This window comes from Callorhinus ursinus, unplaced genomic scaffold (genome assembly GCF_003265705.2).
Source record: "Callorhinus ursinus isolate GAN/ISIS: 27379988/994484 unplaced genomic scaffold, GSC_fseal_2.0 scaffold12, whole genome shotgun sequence".
Classification (NCBI taxonomy): Eukaryota; Metazoa; Chordata; class Mammalia; order Carnivora; family Otariidae; genus Callorhinus; species Callorhinus ursinus.
This window is the reverse complement of record NW_027397074.1, coordinates 28763116-28780070: the sequence shown is the minus strand read 5'-3', so window position 1 is coordinate 28780070 and position 16955 is coordinate 28763116. Positions and strand designations below refer to the sequence as shown.

Sequence of the window (16955 nt, the reverse complement as noted above, 5' to 3'; positions counted from 1 at the left end):
GCAATAAAAAAAAAAACCCTTGCATTTTAGCTGAAAAATACCTTTCCAAATTCTCATAGTTATTACAAATATATACAATGGAAGTTGAAACATGAGATTCTTTCAGTCTGGCTATTAGAGGCCAGATCAGACTTCAATTTATAACTTGAAACCCTCTATGTATTATAACATGTCAAATAGGTATTTAAACAGGGAACCTGACTTCTCCTTTTTATTAATCTCTCCTAAGTATCCTCTTCCATGTAAGTTCAATTCAACAAGAGATTTCTACCACTAAAGAGAAATAACTTTGAGATTACAACGTACGTATAGTGGAACACAGTGAAAAAAAAATGATGAGACAAAAATGAAGCCAACAATAGGCACTTTTCCATTAAGTTGAACAAATATTCTAGTAGGAATTCCCATATACTTATAATGACTTTTCATTTTTCCTGTTTATTGCAATTTATCTAAAGATGTTGATTTTTATGTCCTATTTCTGAATGTCTTGGTTTTTTTCCCTGAGCCTTTGGGAGCCTTTGAGAATGCATTATGAAACGGCAAATAGAATTATCTTCTTTTAAATGATTTAGCTTTCCCATTTCTCTCAGTGTAGAAAGAACTGAGCAAACTGCGTTCTTCATTCTATAGACTGCATCTTTAAAGAATTTGTTAAAGAGTTTTTGAGTAGTGGGTAGGATGGTTTCAAGTACTATTTCTCAAGAACTCTATGTATCTTCCAATGTAAAGCCTCTTCTCTAGTTTTAGTACATTTAAAATACCCATTACTACCTACACCCACTGTGTTGACAGTGATTTCTTCCTGCTTGGTTATCTGCATCATGTGGTTCATCAGTTGAGTGTATGTCACTATTTCTTCCCCAGCATTGAGACAAAATAAACAAATGAATAAATAAAATAAAGCTGAGGAAGACTTAAGTTCAATACAGGAGAAAATAGTATCATACACCCAGAAATTAGAGATGAACCAGACTGTAAATCATCCAATGTCCCTTTCTGTGTCAGCAGAGATAACAGTTTTAGGTTGACTTGAGGTAGCTTCCAGAGAAGAAGTTAATGTGGAAGTTAGATTCAAATATGTAAGTGTATTTGCCTTGTCTTTGCCATCATCTTCATACCTCACATGTGTAGGAATTAACCATTTTCAAGTAGTTCTCATGTCCATTACTCACATGATTCTCACAACCGTGCTGTCAAATAGAAAAGCCAAATGCTGCTAACTCTACTTTAGAGACTTGGAGAAGATCACTGATTTGTTCAAGATCATGTTATGAAGAAGGACAAGTATGTAGGTCTTTCCACTCTTCCAGGCCAAATTCTCTTTTTTTCTTTCACTAGATAAAAGGAGGGGGGAAAAATGGCATCAGAACATCTAGTTAAGCAAAACTTAACATTAGCCCCAATATTTTAAAAAATAGACTAAATAAGCATGTCTGGATGAAGCATGTCTGGGGGTGAGGGTCCAAGAGTACCTGTCACAAAAGTTCTTTTAGCCCCGCTCCCTAAGGCCATACTGCTCAATCCTAATGGATGTTAGACCCTTAGACCCTGCTTCCAGTCTCCCAGACCTTGTCTCTTTTTAGGCAGCTCTTTACACACTGGGGGGCAATAATATTTTTTAATCCTTCCCCTATGTGAAGCAGAATTTCTGTTGCTGATCTGAACCAGTTCACCCTCTCCATCAATCCTGATGGTCCACTGTTCTTAGGAAGCAGCTCTCTTTGTCGCAGGAATTATTATTCACATAAGTCTCCTCGATTCTGGACATACCATTTGCTAATTTTTAATTCAATATTTTAAATTTTCCACTATTAAATTCAGTATTCAATAAAAATGTCATGGGCTTGAGCAGGTCTTTGAAAGTTGAGATAACCAAAAGAAATGAGAGAGAAACAGGAGCTGTAAAGAGTTGGACAGATGTAATCAACATCCCACAATTTCATATCCTTGAGAAGATGATAGGGATGCTATGAAGAACCTTGAAAGTCAGGGGGAAGGGTTCCAACTGAATGAAGTGAACTCTAAGCCAGCCATTGTGAGTTCTTGAACAGGTGATAAATTGGTGAATAAAAATTTGTCGGGAAAGTCATTCTGACAGGGCGGTGCAGGACAGCTGATACAGAAGACAAATTAAAGAAAAATGGCAGTTCAACCTCCTACTCCTGTCACCAAGAATACTTGGCCCAGGACTGTGTGAGTGGAAATGGAGAGCAGGGATGATTGAAAGAATGCTCTGCATCAGGATTTTGTGATAACTTGCTGCTAAATTGGCAGGGGTGGAGTTGACAATGAAGAATCAGAAGGAATGGGAAATGCAGCAAACCACTTTGAGGGGGAAATGTTGAATTCAGTTTAGGATCTATTGGATTTGAGGTAAATAGAAGAAATATGTCCACAGTTATTTTAGTTGAAGTCATGGTTATGGATGTTCATCTAAGAGAGTGAAAGTTCAGAGAAAAGAGAAAAAGAGCAGGGAAATATTCTGGAATCGGTGATCAAAAACAGGAATAGTTGGCATTCTTTTAGAATAATTGCATTGATTTTCTTACATTTTTATGAATTATGAATTACATTTTATGATTAAGTGCTATACTAGTTTCAGTAATCACTGAGATCACTAGATTATCTAAGCAGTGGAGAAATGGAGAATTGGGCAGGTTAGGTGAATGTTTATGGAATTTTAGTGTTTTAGTCAACATAGAAAAATTTTCCAGGGACACCTGGGTGGCTGAGATAGTTAAGTGTCTGCCTTTGTCTCAGGTCATGATCCCAGGATTCTGGAATTGAGCCCTGCATCCTAATTAGGCTCCCTGCTCAGCAGGGAGGCTGCTTCTCCCTCTCCTTCTCCCTCTGCCCCTCTACCCTGCTTGTGTGCATGTGCACGCACACTCTCACTCTCTCAAATAAATAAAAATCTTTAAAAAAATTTTTTTCCAGTCATTTTCACTGCCCCAGAGCTTTTTGCCTTTAACTTCTGTCCCTTAACTTCGATATATTTGACCTGATTTCTCTCTCTCTTCCATTTGTCATGAAAATTATGACATGACAGTTAACATTCGAATTGATACTTGATAATTCTTTTAAATAATTCATACAGAATATTGTGATGTACAAGGAAAATATATATTTATATTTGATCTTCATCTCCATTTCCTGCCTCACAGATCCCAAAACACTTGGAATTTCATAAATGTTGAGAATGAGAAAGGTGCCTTTTTTATGTTAATGAGGTGACTTTTGGAAAACACCTGGAGAAGAAAGCTGCTTGCCATTGGAGCCAACCCTGTGATTAGAGGGTTGGACCTTTCATTCCCACCTCCCAGCCTTCTAGGACGGGAGAGGGGCATGACATTAAATCAGTTGCCAATGGCCAGTGATTTAATCAATTGTACCTATGCAATGAAACCTCCATAAAAACTCTAAAGGATAGGGTTTGGAGAGCTTCCAGGCTGGTGAGCATGTGGATGTGCTGGGTGGGATGAGAGCAGTGGGCCTAGAAGGCATGGAAGCTCTGCCCCCTTTTTCCATGCCCTGTCCTCTGCAACTCTTCCATCTGGCTATTCCTGAGTTCTATCCTTTTATAATAAACCATAATCTAGGAAGTAAAATGTTTCTCCCAAGTTCTGTCAAACCCAAGAAGTGGCCCTTAGGAACTTCTGGTCTATAGCTGTGTGGTCAGAAGCACAGATGACAACCGGGACTTGGAACTGGCATCCAAGGGTGCTGGGGGCAGTCGTGTCCAATTGAACATGGTAGCTAATGTCAGCATTAAGCTGAATTCTCAGACATTTGCTCATGTCCAGGAATTGCTCTTTGGTACTCCTTGGAAAGCTTCGATTCCACACGTCGAAATTGGGTGCAGAACCCACACTAATACCTAAAATACCCCCGTGGTTATGTTTTCCTTCTCTTTTTGTTTAGTTTGAGTTTTAAAAACAGGGGCAAAAACTCCTTAATGTTAAAGAATGACTTTGATGGGCAGAATTGCCAAAATTAATCCTGCCCCATAACACCATTTTAGAAGTCTGGTAGATGGTTTTTACCCTGCCTCATCAATCTAGGTAGAGTTTTCACTTGCGGTGGCTTTGGGCTGGTGCCATGAAGCTGCACTACAGTTCACCACCGGGAACAGCATGGGTGATAAGGAAGCAGCTGCATGAAAGCCTTCACTGTGTGAAAGGATAGAAAATGTATGTACTGGCCCTTCCAGGGAGGCCTCGTTGCTGTAGCAGTTTATCCCATTACTAAATATATGCTGGGCTGGTAGCCTCACATTCAGCTGCTGAGCAGCAGCGTGGCCCTCAGCTTTAATAGAGAGCATATGATCACTCCAGCTGGTAGGTGGCACCATTTGGCGACATTCCCCAGCAGCTCAACAAAAGATTTTCACATATCAAAGCAAGGGGAAAGACCTCTGCCTTTATAAGGAGAGTGGTTTGACCGTGCATGCGTTTTGCTTCCATGAGAATTATTGCTTCTAACTTGCTGAATTCTGTAAAGGAAAGGGCGCCCTTAGAGAATGAAATTAGCTCAGAAAATTTGCAAACTTCATTCACATTGATAAATAAATGGTAAATTACAGGAAATTTAATTTTGTATTGAAAAAAGGAATGCAGCTTGAATATAGTTAGAGATGGGGGAAGTATTTTTTTAAAGATTCAGTCTGAAAACACAAGCCAGTAAGAATTTAGATATGAAAACCGAAGAGTCTTCAATTTTACTGAGGAAAGAGACCTTAGAGGTCTTTTAGGAAAATGTAATTTCACTATATGGGAATTTATGAAGCAGAATAATCTCCATCTGATCGGTCATGCCACTTGAAAGGAGCAATTTAGGCATATCTTGGGTCTCTTGATTATGAGTGACAGCATCATTTTCTGTCTTGCTACAAGCTGGGGACCCGGAAAAACTGGGCAATCCTCTTGGTCTGCTCATTTTTTCATTGAAAAAGCAAACGGTAGATTAGTAGGAAAAATAAATATATCTGAGTTTTCCGTTCTTATATTCATCTCTGAATATAATTTTAAAATTAAATCTGTTTATATATAAGCATAAGAGATGGGACTATAGGCATGACTGTTCAATTGGCTGATGGTTATCTTCGTAAATGTGAGAAATGCATCTACCTCAGAAAGCATGTCCTTTTTTCCTCAGGTAGTTAATAGAGTTACAGTAATACTCTATAAGTGGTTGAAGTCCCATTACCCTTAACATTTTTCTGGGCAGCATTGAGACAAACACTTTCATTCTTGGGGAAAAAAAAAAAAAAACCTAATCAAATTAAGATACTCTGTTAGAGTATACAAGCCTACACATATGATTGCCTTTATACAAAGTGATATTTGAATCTACTCTGAACACCAAATTGTATTTTCTTTCATATTACAAAATTTGGGGATGCTTATTAATATTACAAGAAGATTTAGGGTAAAATCCTTTATATAGAAAATTCTCCTGTAACATGAATAGTGTTATTTAATGCATTTGCATCTTTACAGGAAGAAAACGTGTTCTTTAATTCAGTAAGAATTTTATAAGTGCTTACAGGCTTCTACAAGAACTAAAAAAGATACATTACTATGAATCTTATTTACAGATAATATGTTCTTAAGTGCCAAAATGATTTATGTTTCTGAAAAATCCCATGAGCTCATCACATTCTCTAGGCCTTATGAAGAAGTAGGAATTGGGCTGGGTTCAGGGGCTACCACACATGGGCTGGCTCATCAGTCATCACATCCTACCCCCCCCCCAGTGTGGTGCTTCTCAAGCTCTCGCCAGCAAAGGATCAGATGTTGGTTGCTGGTTTTCATTTTTGTTTTTGCTTCATTTCTTACTGATCAAATAACGCGGTCCTATTGCATATGTTTAGAATATAGCTAGCTCGTGCCATATGCATCTCTCCACAGAACTCTGCATTAACAAAATTGGGCTATACACCCTGGTCATTGGATTGCATCCAGAGATCATGTACTTGGGTCTTGCAAACTTCAAACCACTTTCAAAATGCCTCAGTACTTACTTTTGACTCCTGGGGCTTAGCTCCTTGCATACCCTTAACAAACAGTTGCCCTCATCTGTGGACCACATTTTGAATAGCACTGTTCTTGTAGGATTTTCTGTGCTACAAAGGCAGAAAACTGTATTGTATTTTTTGAAGTTGCCTGCAACCTGGTTGTGATTTAGACTCCAGTAATATGCTAGAGCTGGGCTTGGAATCTGAGCTGAGATCCTTAGGAAGAGAGGGAAGGACCCATTTCACGGGGGGGAGTTTGTGCCAGAAAAGTGGCTTCCTCTAGCCACAAAAGCAGCTTTATGGATTAGAGAAATGGCCATGTGATTCTGAGGACTGGAATTTGTCCTGGAGGCTTGGCTTAGATGCCTTCTCCTCCAGCCTATCCAATTATTTTACAAACCATCTCGTATCTGGTAATATATCTTATTGTGTGATCTACTCAGTCTGTTTTATCTAAGAAGTAAGGGCTAGTACTGATGAAGATTTATTTGCCAACTATAAATATGGAGTGGCTTATATTTTTGGAGTGGTTGGGAGTTACCTCAAGACCAGTGTTCTCAAACTTGACTGTGCTAATAGAGCAGCTGAGAATGTTGTTAAAATACTGATTCTGATTCCGGAGTGCAGCCCGGGGACCTGAGATTCTGCACGTCTGATAAGCTCCCAGTTAATTACACCCATTGGTCCACAGACCTAACGCTGAGTAGCAAAACTCTAGCTTATGCTAAGCCTTCAGGAACAATTTCCATCTCCAGGGCCCCAGACTGCAGATGTTAGGCTGCAACAAGATGATGAGAAGCCTTTCTGACCACTTTATTACTTTCCCTGGATTAGAAACAAAGTGCCATGGTGACATCCAACTATAACTTTAGTTTTTTTCTTTTTCCTTTTGTTTTTTGCCTTATTAGGAACAGAAAGAGAAAAGGTTGTTTTTTATTTGTTTGTTTTTATCTATCCAGAGAGAAGGAGAGAGTGGGGCACCTGGGTGGCTCAGTCGGTTAAGCGTCTGCCTTCAGCTCAGGTCATGATCCCAGAGTCCCGGGATCGAGCCCTGCACATCAGGCTCCCTACTCAGTGGGGAGTCTGCTTCTCCCTCTCCCTCACTCCCCCATTCGTGTTCTCTCTCTCTCTCAAATAAATGAATAAAATCTTTTTAAAAAAAGAGAAAGGGATTAAAAGAGGATTCAAAGCAAAGACACTTCAAACAGGGTTTACAAGGTGCCGCTTTTTTGCCTTCCCCAGTGTATTCAGCCTACCTATTTATAAGGGACACATGTTACTAAATAGCTTATGATGCCATAGTTTCAGTCTGTAATTTTATCTGCTTCCCCTGAAAAAGGAACTATTTTCACATGGTGCTGTTTGGGGCCAGGGTGCTTCAGACCATATTTGGAGACTTTTCCTGAGCCTGATGGACATGTTATCTAGATCTGGAGAGAGTTTGCTTCAGAGAAGCAGAGAAGATGGGAGATGGGATTCCAAATGGCAAGTAGTGTAGACAAAAGTGGGTAGAAGAATTGGGCTACTCTTTTGTGGATTTAGTGAGGGGAGCGAGGCCGAGCTGCAGGCTACTGGGGAGCAGGACTGAAAGTTAATTGTGGCTAAGTGACAAGCTGAGGGAGGCCAGTGGGAGCAGTGACAGCTTATGGAGAGCTTTTGTTACCAGAATGAAAAGTTGGGACCAGCTCCCGAGAGGGTGTTTAGAAGTTTCTATTTAAGAAGCTAAAGAATGATAATGGTATTTTAGGAGATGAATTGGACTACCCTTAGAAAGAAGGTGTAGTCTCACAGATGTTATGTTTATTAAATGAGCTATAGAAATAATTTTAGGGAAAAAAATTTGAACTCAATTGCATTCTTCTTTTTGTGTAACTTGAATAACTCGAATTATCGAAAATGAAATTTCTAATTTATCAGTTTTAACCTTCAGCTGAAGTTAAAGATGTGGATAATCAGAGCTTAAAAGCAACTGTCAAAAATATCTATGCTCTGTTGGCTCTTCGTAAAGCCTCTTTAAAGACAGGTATTGAACTCTGCTCTCCAGTTTTTCATTTTTTCAATATTTATCTGATTACTTTCTATCTGATATAAGGTGTACTAAATAACATCTGCTTCTCTCTCAAAGCCAAGCTTTTGTTCCATTAAGTCCTGGCCATCTGGGCTATCCTGAACATACCACGTAAAGGAAAAGGAAACTGTCAGAGTGACCAGCACATCTTCTGCCAGGCCACCCTTGCAGAGGCATAGCGCATGCCTTGGACATTCTGAAAGGGGCATATTCTCATGAAAACCATAATGAACCAAAATGTGTAGTTTCCCTAAGCTGTTAGGGTCAACTTTTTGCATGGCCAGAATAAAGGAGAGACTGGAACAGGATGGTGGCTGAATAATTTAGTAACAAAGGGTCATTTGGTGACCCTATTTAGTCTCACAATCACAAAATGGGCTTACCAAGGCCTGAAACGTACCCTGGTGTGTGAGCCTTCATCTACTCCTATTACCTCGGCTTTCAACTCTGATGTGCTCATGATTATTAAAAGTATACAAGCCGGGCGCCTGGGTGGCTCAGTTGGTTAAGCGACTGCCTTTGGCTCAGGTCATGATCCTGGAGTCCTGGGATCGAGTCCCGCATCGGGCTCCCTGCTCAGCAGGGAGTCTGCTTCTCCCTCTGACCCTCTTCCTTCTCGTGCTTTCTATCTCTCATTCTCTCTCTCTCTCTCTCAAATAAATAAATAAAATCTTTTAAAAAAAAAAGTATACAAGCCATCCAGAACTTTCAACTAAACCCTTACCTGTAATTCCGGATCTCCGTACTGAATGTTAGCCTGTTGGATATGTCCTGGATATGTCCACATCAAATCATGATATTAATGTTAAACTCATTTATCAACTGCCAGAAACTTGCTTCTCATTCCAAGCTCTCCATTTCAAAGAAGTGCAGTGCTGCTCACAAGATTGCCAAAGTTAAAAAATTCCAAGTTATTTAATGACTCCTCTTTAACCCTTTCAACTATCCATCAGGTTGCGTGGTTTCTAACTCCTGTTTTCTTACAGTTGGTAACTCCGTTTAATTCCTGTTGCCATTATCTTGGCACCTTCATAAACCTCATAAGCAGAAAGATTCAGTTGGAATCCTAGTTCTGTTATTTGCTGGACTTGGGGGAGACATTTAGATTGCATTTCCTTATCTTAAACAAGCAAACAAAGAAATGACTTTCTACCTTACACAGTATTTGTGAGGATTACAATTAGATATGCTAGGTGACACAGAACATGGCTCGTAGTTGACATTCAGTGAAAATGAATCTCATGTTCATGATCATACCTTTCAGCTTGAGCATTGCCTGGCACATAGTAAGCATTCAACATGTGTTTCTATTTATTGATATGTGCATTATATTATGTCATCATAACCATCATCATAGTCTCCCTGCCTCCAATCTTGTATCCTAATATTCCACCCTCTACCTCACCATCAAAATGTATATAAAGTACATCTTGTGAGATCTCCTCCAATTCTCACAGGATCTCAGTACAAATCTCTTGAGGTCTCATGTACATCTCATGGGATCTCATCAAATCCTGCCAAATCTCAGTCCATATCTCGTGATATGTCATCCAAATCTTTTGAGATCTCCGTCCAAATCTCAAGAGAGACAAATATCGTGTCCTTTTTGCTGCACGTCTTTCAGTGGTGCTCTCGCCCACAGAAAGTGCTTTTCTGGATCAGCATAATTGCCCTTGATCTGACCTAGACTTCAATTCCACTCCTATTTCCAGTGTACAACACAAACTGCTTACATTGAGGCCAGGGAAAAATCTGTGTTTTCCCCACCAACCAATGACTCTTTTCTTTCATATCTCCATAAATTGTCTTTATCTTAATCTGACAAATTCTAATACATTGTTTAAAATTCACCATAGTGACCTTCTACTTCATATAATCCTCTGTGCCTCCCCAAGCCGAATGATATGCTTGCAACCTAATTGTCTACTCTTAACTTTGTGTACCCAAAGCACAATATTAAGTAGAGTTAATACACATTTGTTGAAATAATTGTTTGGGGTATTACAATATTACAAGAAAGACAATGGATTGATGGATAAATAATATATATGTCACATATTAATATAACAATACCGTTTTTGTGTTTATGCCACTGATTTCTCATATGTAGGCTCTGCTCTGAAAATTAACATTTATCAAGGAAATATATTTGTTTTGGCTTTTCCATTACCACTAATTCCTCCTTAGGACAAGCAGCATATTTACAAAGTTCATGGATGGTACAAATCCTGGGGCAGTGAAATAGCAATACTAGTTTGACAATTAGCCAGTAACTTTGGCATTGGCCTCAGCTAAAGCATTTGCCCTAACACACCAAGATTTACAGTTTAAATTGTGACAAGTAGGGAAGAATGGTTAAGAAAATGGGCTCTGATTTTTAAAAATCCAAGTTCAAATTCCAGTCTACTACTAATTAGCTGTATGATCTTGAACATGTTCCCTAACCTTTCAGAGACTCCTTCCCTATAAAATGGAAATAATAATGGTACATATGTAAAATGATTGTTGGGAGTCTCAAATGAGGTTTTAAACTTAGGTTGCATATACACAAGACACACATGACTACCTTAGACCACATTTGGCATCAAGTCTGCTTAGAAGGATATAGAATAGGAACTTGACATGATCATAGTTTCAGATGTTCCTCATCTGGTGGGAATTCCCATAGAAATCCATGCAGCATAGCTCAAAAGGAAGGAAGAAAAGCTCTACATCAGACAGGCCTAAGAGCTGTCCTGGCTTAAAAGTCTCATGATCCACAGAAGCTGGTATCTTGAAGCAGTCCCATGGTCGTAGCCTGCAGGGTCCCTATAAAAACAAGCCCTGTTCTAAGAGTTGCCACATTCAGGGAAGCCCAAAACTGTGGCTGTCTACCAGGTACCTGTGGCTTCCCCAGTGCAGGCAGAATTTATCCAAAGGGGCCATTTTATCATGAGTAATATGATGTAGTAACATAGTTGACTTCCCAACTTTTATCAGATTACCAAGGTAACTAACTAGAGGTAGTTAACTGATGGTCAAATTCTCTGCAAAAGATTAAAAGGGATTGTCAATCCCTCTGCCTGTACTTGGAACATGAACTTAGGAAGTATTACATTCAGGATAATATACGCATGTTTATATGAAGACAATCTCATGAAAGATAAGAAATGTATCTAAGAGGAAAATAAATATGGAGAATTTTGTAAAGAGACATCATAGAGGTAATGATTTGGTCATTATTTTGCCTGATTTTTGTGAATGAACTCGTAAGTGTTAGAATGAAAAGTCACTCATTACAAAGGAAGTTTTGCTCTATAGTTAGTGGTGTACCTAATGTATTATTAATACTCAGTACATGCCATTTGAGTAAAAATTGGGTTTTGATCCTCTGTCGTTATAAGAAAAACAGAGCTGACTCGCAGGGCCATTTTACCACAATTCTCGGATGATTCTTCTTCCCAGACCTCTCAACTCAGACAAATTGACTTTGATGTTTGAGCTCTAATTGTCTCCTAGGAATGCAATTTTCCTACACATGCCAGTAGAATTAAGAAGATTGAATGTGAGTCTTTGCATTAGAATGGACCTGCCTCTCGGTATGGTTAATTACCATAGTTAAATATAGCACCTGAATGACAAGACAGAATTATCAGTGTGTTCTCCCACTGGAACAGATGGCTCTATCATGGCGACAGGCTGCCTGTGTCTTGTAAACATGCACTATTGGTTATTGAGAATGGGCAAGAGTTCAACAAAGAATCAACACAAGGCCATCCGATTCCAGGAAAACCACTCGAAGTGCATATGCCCATAGTCATTGACATTCATAACATCATCTTCATATGTATACATTTCAGTTTAGAATCCAACATCCCTCTGATTCAAGTAGGAGTACAGAGATACAAGTTTGAACTTAAATACTTTACTGATAAGTAAATATGGGAGATCTATTGAGAGGTATTCTTTAATACATACATAGACTTATATTTCTAATGTCTGTGATGTTTTTAAGATACCTCTATGTATATTGTATTTTAAAGTGTGAACTAGAAAAGTTGATCTATTTGAATAAGTATACATTATCATTGTAAGTGGCAGAAAATTTCAAGTGATATTAAAAATAATGTTAAACTTTAATTATATTTTCTATTTAAAATAGCATTGTATTAATTTAGCCAGGCATATTTGTTTAAATCACTCAACAATGAGAATTATATGTTAACAGCTCTTGGTTTCGCATTTTCTAAATTAAAACAAATCCGGGAATGAGTGAAATGAACAATATGGTGAACTGAGTTTCAGTTAATTTTGCTTAGTCCCTGTATTTTCTATTTCCTATGAATAGTTTAATGACTCTTGCAAGATAGGAGGAAATGCAAATGTTAGCTTTGAGTCTAACTGCTTTTACACATCATAAATGTTGATATATTTTCAATGAAATTGGAATTGTACCGCCAAGTAGAAATAAAAATGTCCAAGCTTATTTTACTCTAGAGCGTAGAAGACAAAGTTCCTAACTGCTTATTAGTCTGTGATGAGAATACCAATGTTCTTTTGCAGCTTTTGCCAGCAAGAGAAGCTGCCAATGACCTTCCAGTCCTGTGTGATCACCAAAGCGTGCCAGGTGTCAGAGTGGTCAGAATGGAGTCCCTGCTCAAAAACGTGCCATGACACGGCGTCCCCCAAAGGCACTCGTGTCAGGACGCGGATCATTAGGCAGTTTCCTATTGGCAGCGACAAAGAGTGTCCAGAACTTGAAGAAAAAGAGCCCTGTGCATCTCAAGGAGATGTAGTTGCCCCCTGTGCCACGTGAGTAAATAAGGACCGCACCTTCTGCTGCTGTGACGTCTCCCCAAACTGCGTGTCTCCCTGCATTCGCTTACCCAGATGACACTAACTGAAGAATAGGTTGAGAAATAGGGATTTTTACGAATCCTAAGTGGGAAAAAATAAAATAGTGGTTTTACAGACACTGTCCTTAAAGAATTCTGGTTTTACAGAATAAATGTGTCTTTAGCAAGCTATATTTCCAACTCTCCATGAAGTCTGGGTTTTTAACAGCGATTCTCTGTTTGTGTATCTTCTGTAATAGAGATTGATAAATTTCTTCTGTAAAGGGGAAGGTAGGATATTAGGCTTTGAGGGGAACAGGTGTCTCTATGGCAGTGACTCAACAGTACCATTGGAGGAGGAGATCATATATAAACAAATGAGTGGATCTGTTCCAATAAACCATTCTTTATAAAAACAGTGGATGGGTTGGACTTGGTTCTTGGGTCATAGTTGGTCAACCCCCATTCTATAACATAAAATAAACTTTCAAAATATAGGTTCCTATTGCTTATTGAGCAAGGCCTATTAAAATTCAGTACTATAGATAACAAATTCTATTCAGTATCTACTACACCAAACTAATGAGACTTTAAGCTACTTGAGGACAAGATTGTGCTTAATAACCTTGTTTTGTTTTGCTTTTTTATCCCCAGCATATATCACAGAGCCCGGCACATAGCAAGTGCCCAACAAATATGTTTATTGAATTCCGATGAGATAAGACTGGTTCTGAAATACTTGGCAATATAGCCTAATTCTTTTTATCCTTAAAAAACATTTCCAAGACATCACTGTGAATTATCTTGGCAATAAATACATTTGAGCTTAGTCTGAATATAGAATATTTACAAAACAACTTAGAGAATCTTAGTTTCTCAAAGATATACACAAGCTTCATTGAGAGCTTTTTTGGAATATTCAAAAACATTCAAAGAGCATACATACAACACGAAATTCACGAGCCAGTGAGGAGGAAAGTCAATCCTACTACTACCACTTCTAACAATAATAACAAGTAATAGCAAAGATAGTGATGCTTTACATGAGACCTTCAATTGCGCAGCACTTTGGACTCATCTGTTCTCTCCTGCTGTAACAAGGGACTGAAAACTGCAGGGAGTTTCCTTCTTAACTTCTCTGCTTGTCCCACTGACGCTGTGTTCCTCTCTACATAATAGGCTTGAGGAAGTTGTCAGGATCTCCTGTGTTCTGTCTCCTTTGAGCTTCTTCCTTTTTTGCTTCAAGCTAGGTGTTTTAATCTTTATCCTCTGAGATATTCAAACACCACTAACAAAATAAATATATATTCTGAATCTCTTTCTTCTCTCCCTTTTTGGAGGGTAACAGTTTTTTAGCATGTGTGACCAATTTACAATAGGAAAAGTGTAATCCTAGGATGGCCTACATTTGGACTCCATTCTATAAAAAGTAAAATTTTTATTTTAACTCTCTTAATGAATGACTTGTTTGATTTGACTTTCCTTGTCAACCCCCCCCCCACCCCACCCTCTTACTCAGGGCATTAATTTTTTTTTTTAAATTTACCTGAATGTTGTACTTCCTTTATAAACATATGTCAAGAGTGTTGTTCCTTGCTGCCCCAGTCCTGCACCTGTGTTCAGCCACTTACAAAAATGACAAAAATGGATGTGAAGGTCAGTTTGACTGTCATGAAACTTTACCATTGACACAGCAGCGCACCTAGATCAGACATATGAAGGCCCATTTAACTTTTTTGTCTAATTGAGATGAACATTAGCACATCCATTTGTACCTGTGTTGGCTGTTAATCTGATTACTGAGGAAGCAACTTGGGTAAAGTGACACAAAGTGCTACATGAGCCATTTTCTTTGTGCTTTTAGAATATCCATTTTCCTCGAGGTGGAGAAATGCCATCACTTTCTATCTTTAGTGGCATCGGGAAATGGGTTCCCTGGCTATCTCCTTAAAGCACGTCTTGGGCTGACAAGCCCCTGACATTTCTTTCACATCATAATGTTGATTGGAGCTTTAATTTAGAACCACAGATCATCTTTCTTGTGTTCCACTGATTAGAAACATCAGCTATTTTCAACATCCATCAGGCACTCATCATGGATTCTCAGTGCTACAGAAAACACTCATTCTTGACAATAAAGAGAAAAGTCTGAATTGTTATGTTATATTTTTTAATCCTAACACAATTATAATTTTGATCCAGTATGAAGTAGCAATTTTCAAGCATTTTATTAAAGGCAAAACAAATGTTTGGGTTGATCATCATTTAGAATGTTTTCCATTCCCAGAGTCACTCCTCTTTTGTTTATAAGCATCCCCTGAAAGGGCAAGCCAGAGTTCAGCTTAATTGAACATAAAATTTTATGTTTTCATCATGATGCTCTCTTTTCATAAAATATTTATAAGTAACTTCCAGTAATTGCAATTAAAACAGGATTATCCTAAATTTAACCCCACTTTAAATGGAGCACTGCTGAGGATAGAGGAGAAGAAATTGAAACTGAATCTTCACCACAGATGTAGTAGCCTATGGTTGATTAGAGAGGAAAGTGTTTTTTAGATTAATCTTCAGAAAAAAATATCGGAAGAGCAGAGCAAAGTTTTACTCAATAAACATGGTTGTCACTGCCAGCATTTTCTTTCTTTAGGTATGGCTGGAGAACTACAGAATGGACCGAGTGCCGTGTGGACCCTTTGCTCAGTCAGCAGGACAAGAGGCGGGGCAACCAGACAGCCCTCTGTGGGGGAGGGGTCCAGACACGAGAGGTATACTGCGTGCAGGCCAATGAAAACCTCCTCTCACACTTAAACACCCACAAGGACAAAGAAGGTAAACTGTCGTCTTCTTTTTTTTTGAAAAAATGTTCATCATCATTAGCCATCAGGTAAATTCAAATTAAAACCACATTGAGATAGCACCTTACACCAGTTAGAATGTCTTCTTCTTCTTGAGGACTTAGGCATGAAGACTGAGCATGGAATCACCTTGCAGGGGGATAGAGATAGAGATAGAGATAGAGATAGAGATAGAGATAGAGATAGAGATAGAGTTAGAGATACAGATACAGATATTTGCAACATGAATAGCCATAATTCTCTTCACCTCACGGTTGATATCCACTATGGTGAACGATAATTAATTTTTTTTCTTTAAATTTGTTTATTGTTATGTTAATCACCATACATTACATCATTAGTTTTTAATGTAGTGTTCCATGATTCATTGTTTGTTCATAACACCCAGTGCTCCACGCAGAATGTGCTCTCTTTAATACCCATCACCAGGCTAACCCATCCGCCCACCCCCCTCCCCTCTTGGTTGTAAAAAAAAACTTAATCCAGTTCTGTCTCTGGTCAGTTCTGATTTACTGTCAAGTCTCTAAATTTTCTGACTGCAAGCTCTGAGTCAAAATTTAGCATGAGTAATTAATTATAAAAATAGAATAAAGCATCTTGTAAATAGACACATATAGTGCTCATATATATTCTCAAGTCCAGAGTTTCTTTATATGAGATGTAAAACCTACTTGTGAAAGAGCAGCCCCTTTTGCTGTTTATAATATGGCTGAAAAATAAATATATTGAAAAAATAATGATGGCATTGAGTGAAATATTCAATGTGAATTTAAATGAAATAAATATGGAATAAGTGGAGAATACAACTACAGTTAAAAAAAATTAACTCAAAGGCATGACTTTTTTTAAAACCCTTTGATTAAGCCCTCTGACCTGGTGGACGTATCTTAGAACTTTTTTTGGTCTAAATCTCAATTTGAGGAGAAGACTTGGTAAGTGTGCCAAAAGATAAGTGAGTCCAACATGGCCAAGGCTTAAAGTATGTATTAGTATATATTAATATTACTCTAAAATTCTGATCATTATTGGATCAAGTTTGTATTCAATTAGTTACTCTTAAGTCCCCACAAATAGGAATATTTTTAAACAGTGTTATAAGCAGACCTTCTTACCTTCCCTCGACTTGAGGGATAGCAGGGCTCTTATCATTAGACCATTTAATAAATATCTATTAGTTGCCAAAAGAGTTCCAAAAATTG

At 38.3% G+C, this 16955-nt stretch overlaps 1 protein-coding gene across 6 annotated transcripts in view; it reads left to right on the top strand.

The window, feature by feature from the left end:
• The window catches only part of THSD7A (thrombospondin type 1 domain containing 7A), a 446918-nt gene that overhangs the window by 210088 nt on the left and 219875 nt on the right, over nucleotides 1–16955 (top strand). For all 6 annotated transcript variants that reach the window (XM_073898881.1, XM_073898883.1, XM_073898884.1 and 3 more), the window contains exons 3-4: nucleotides 12630–12878; nucleotides 15549–15730. In XM_073898881.1, coding sequence (XP_073754982.1) covers nucleotides 12630–12878; nucleotides 15549–15730 — 431 coding nt within the window. The remainder of the gene's footprint in view (nucleotides 1–12629; nucleotides 12879–15548; nucleotides 15731–16955) is intronic.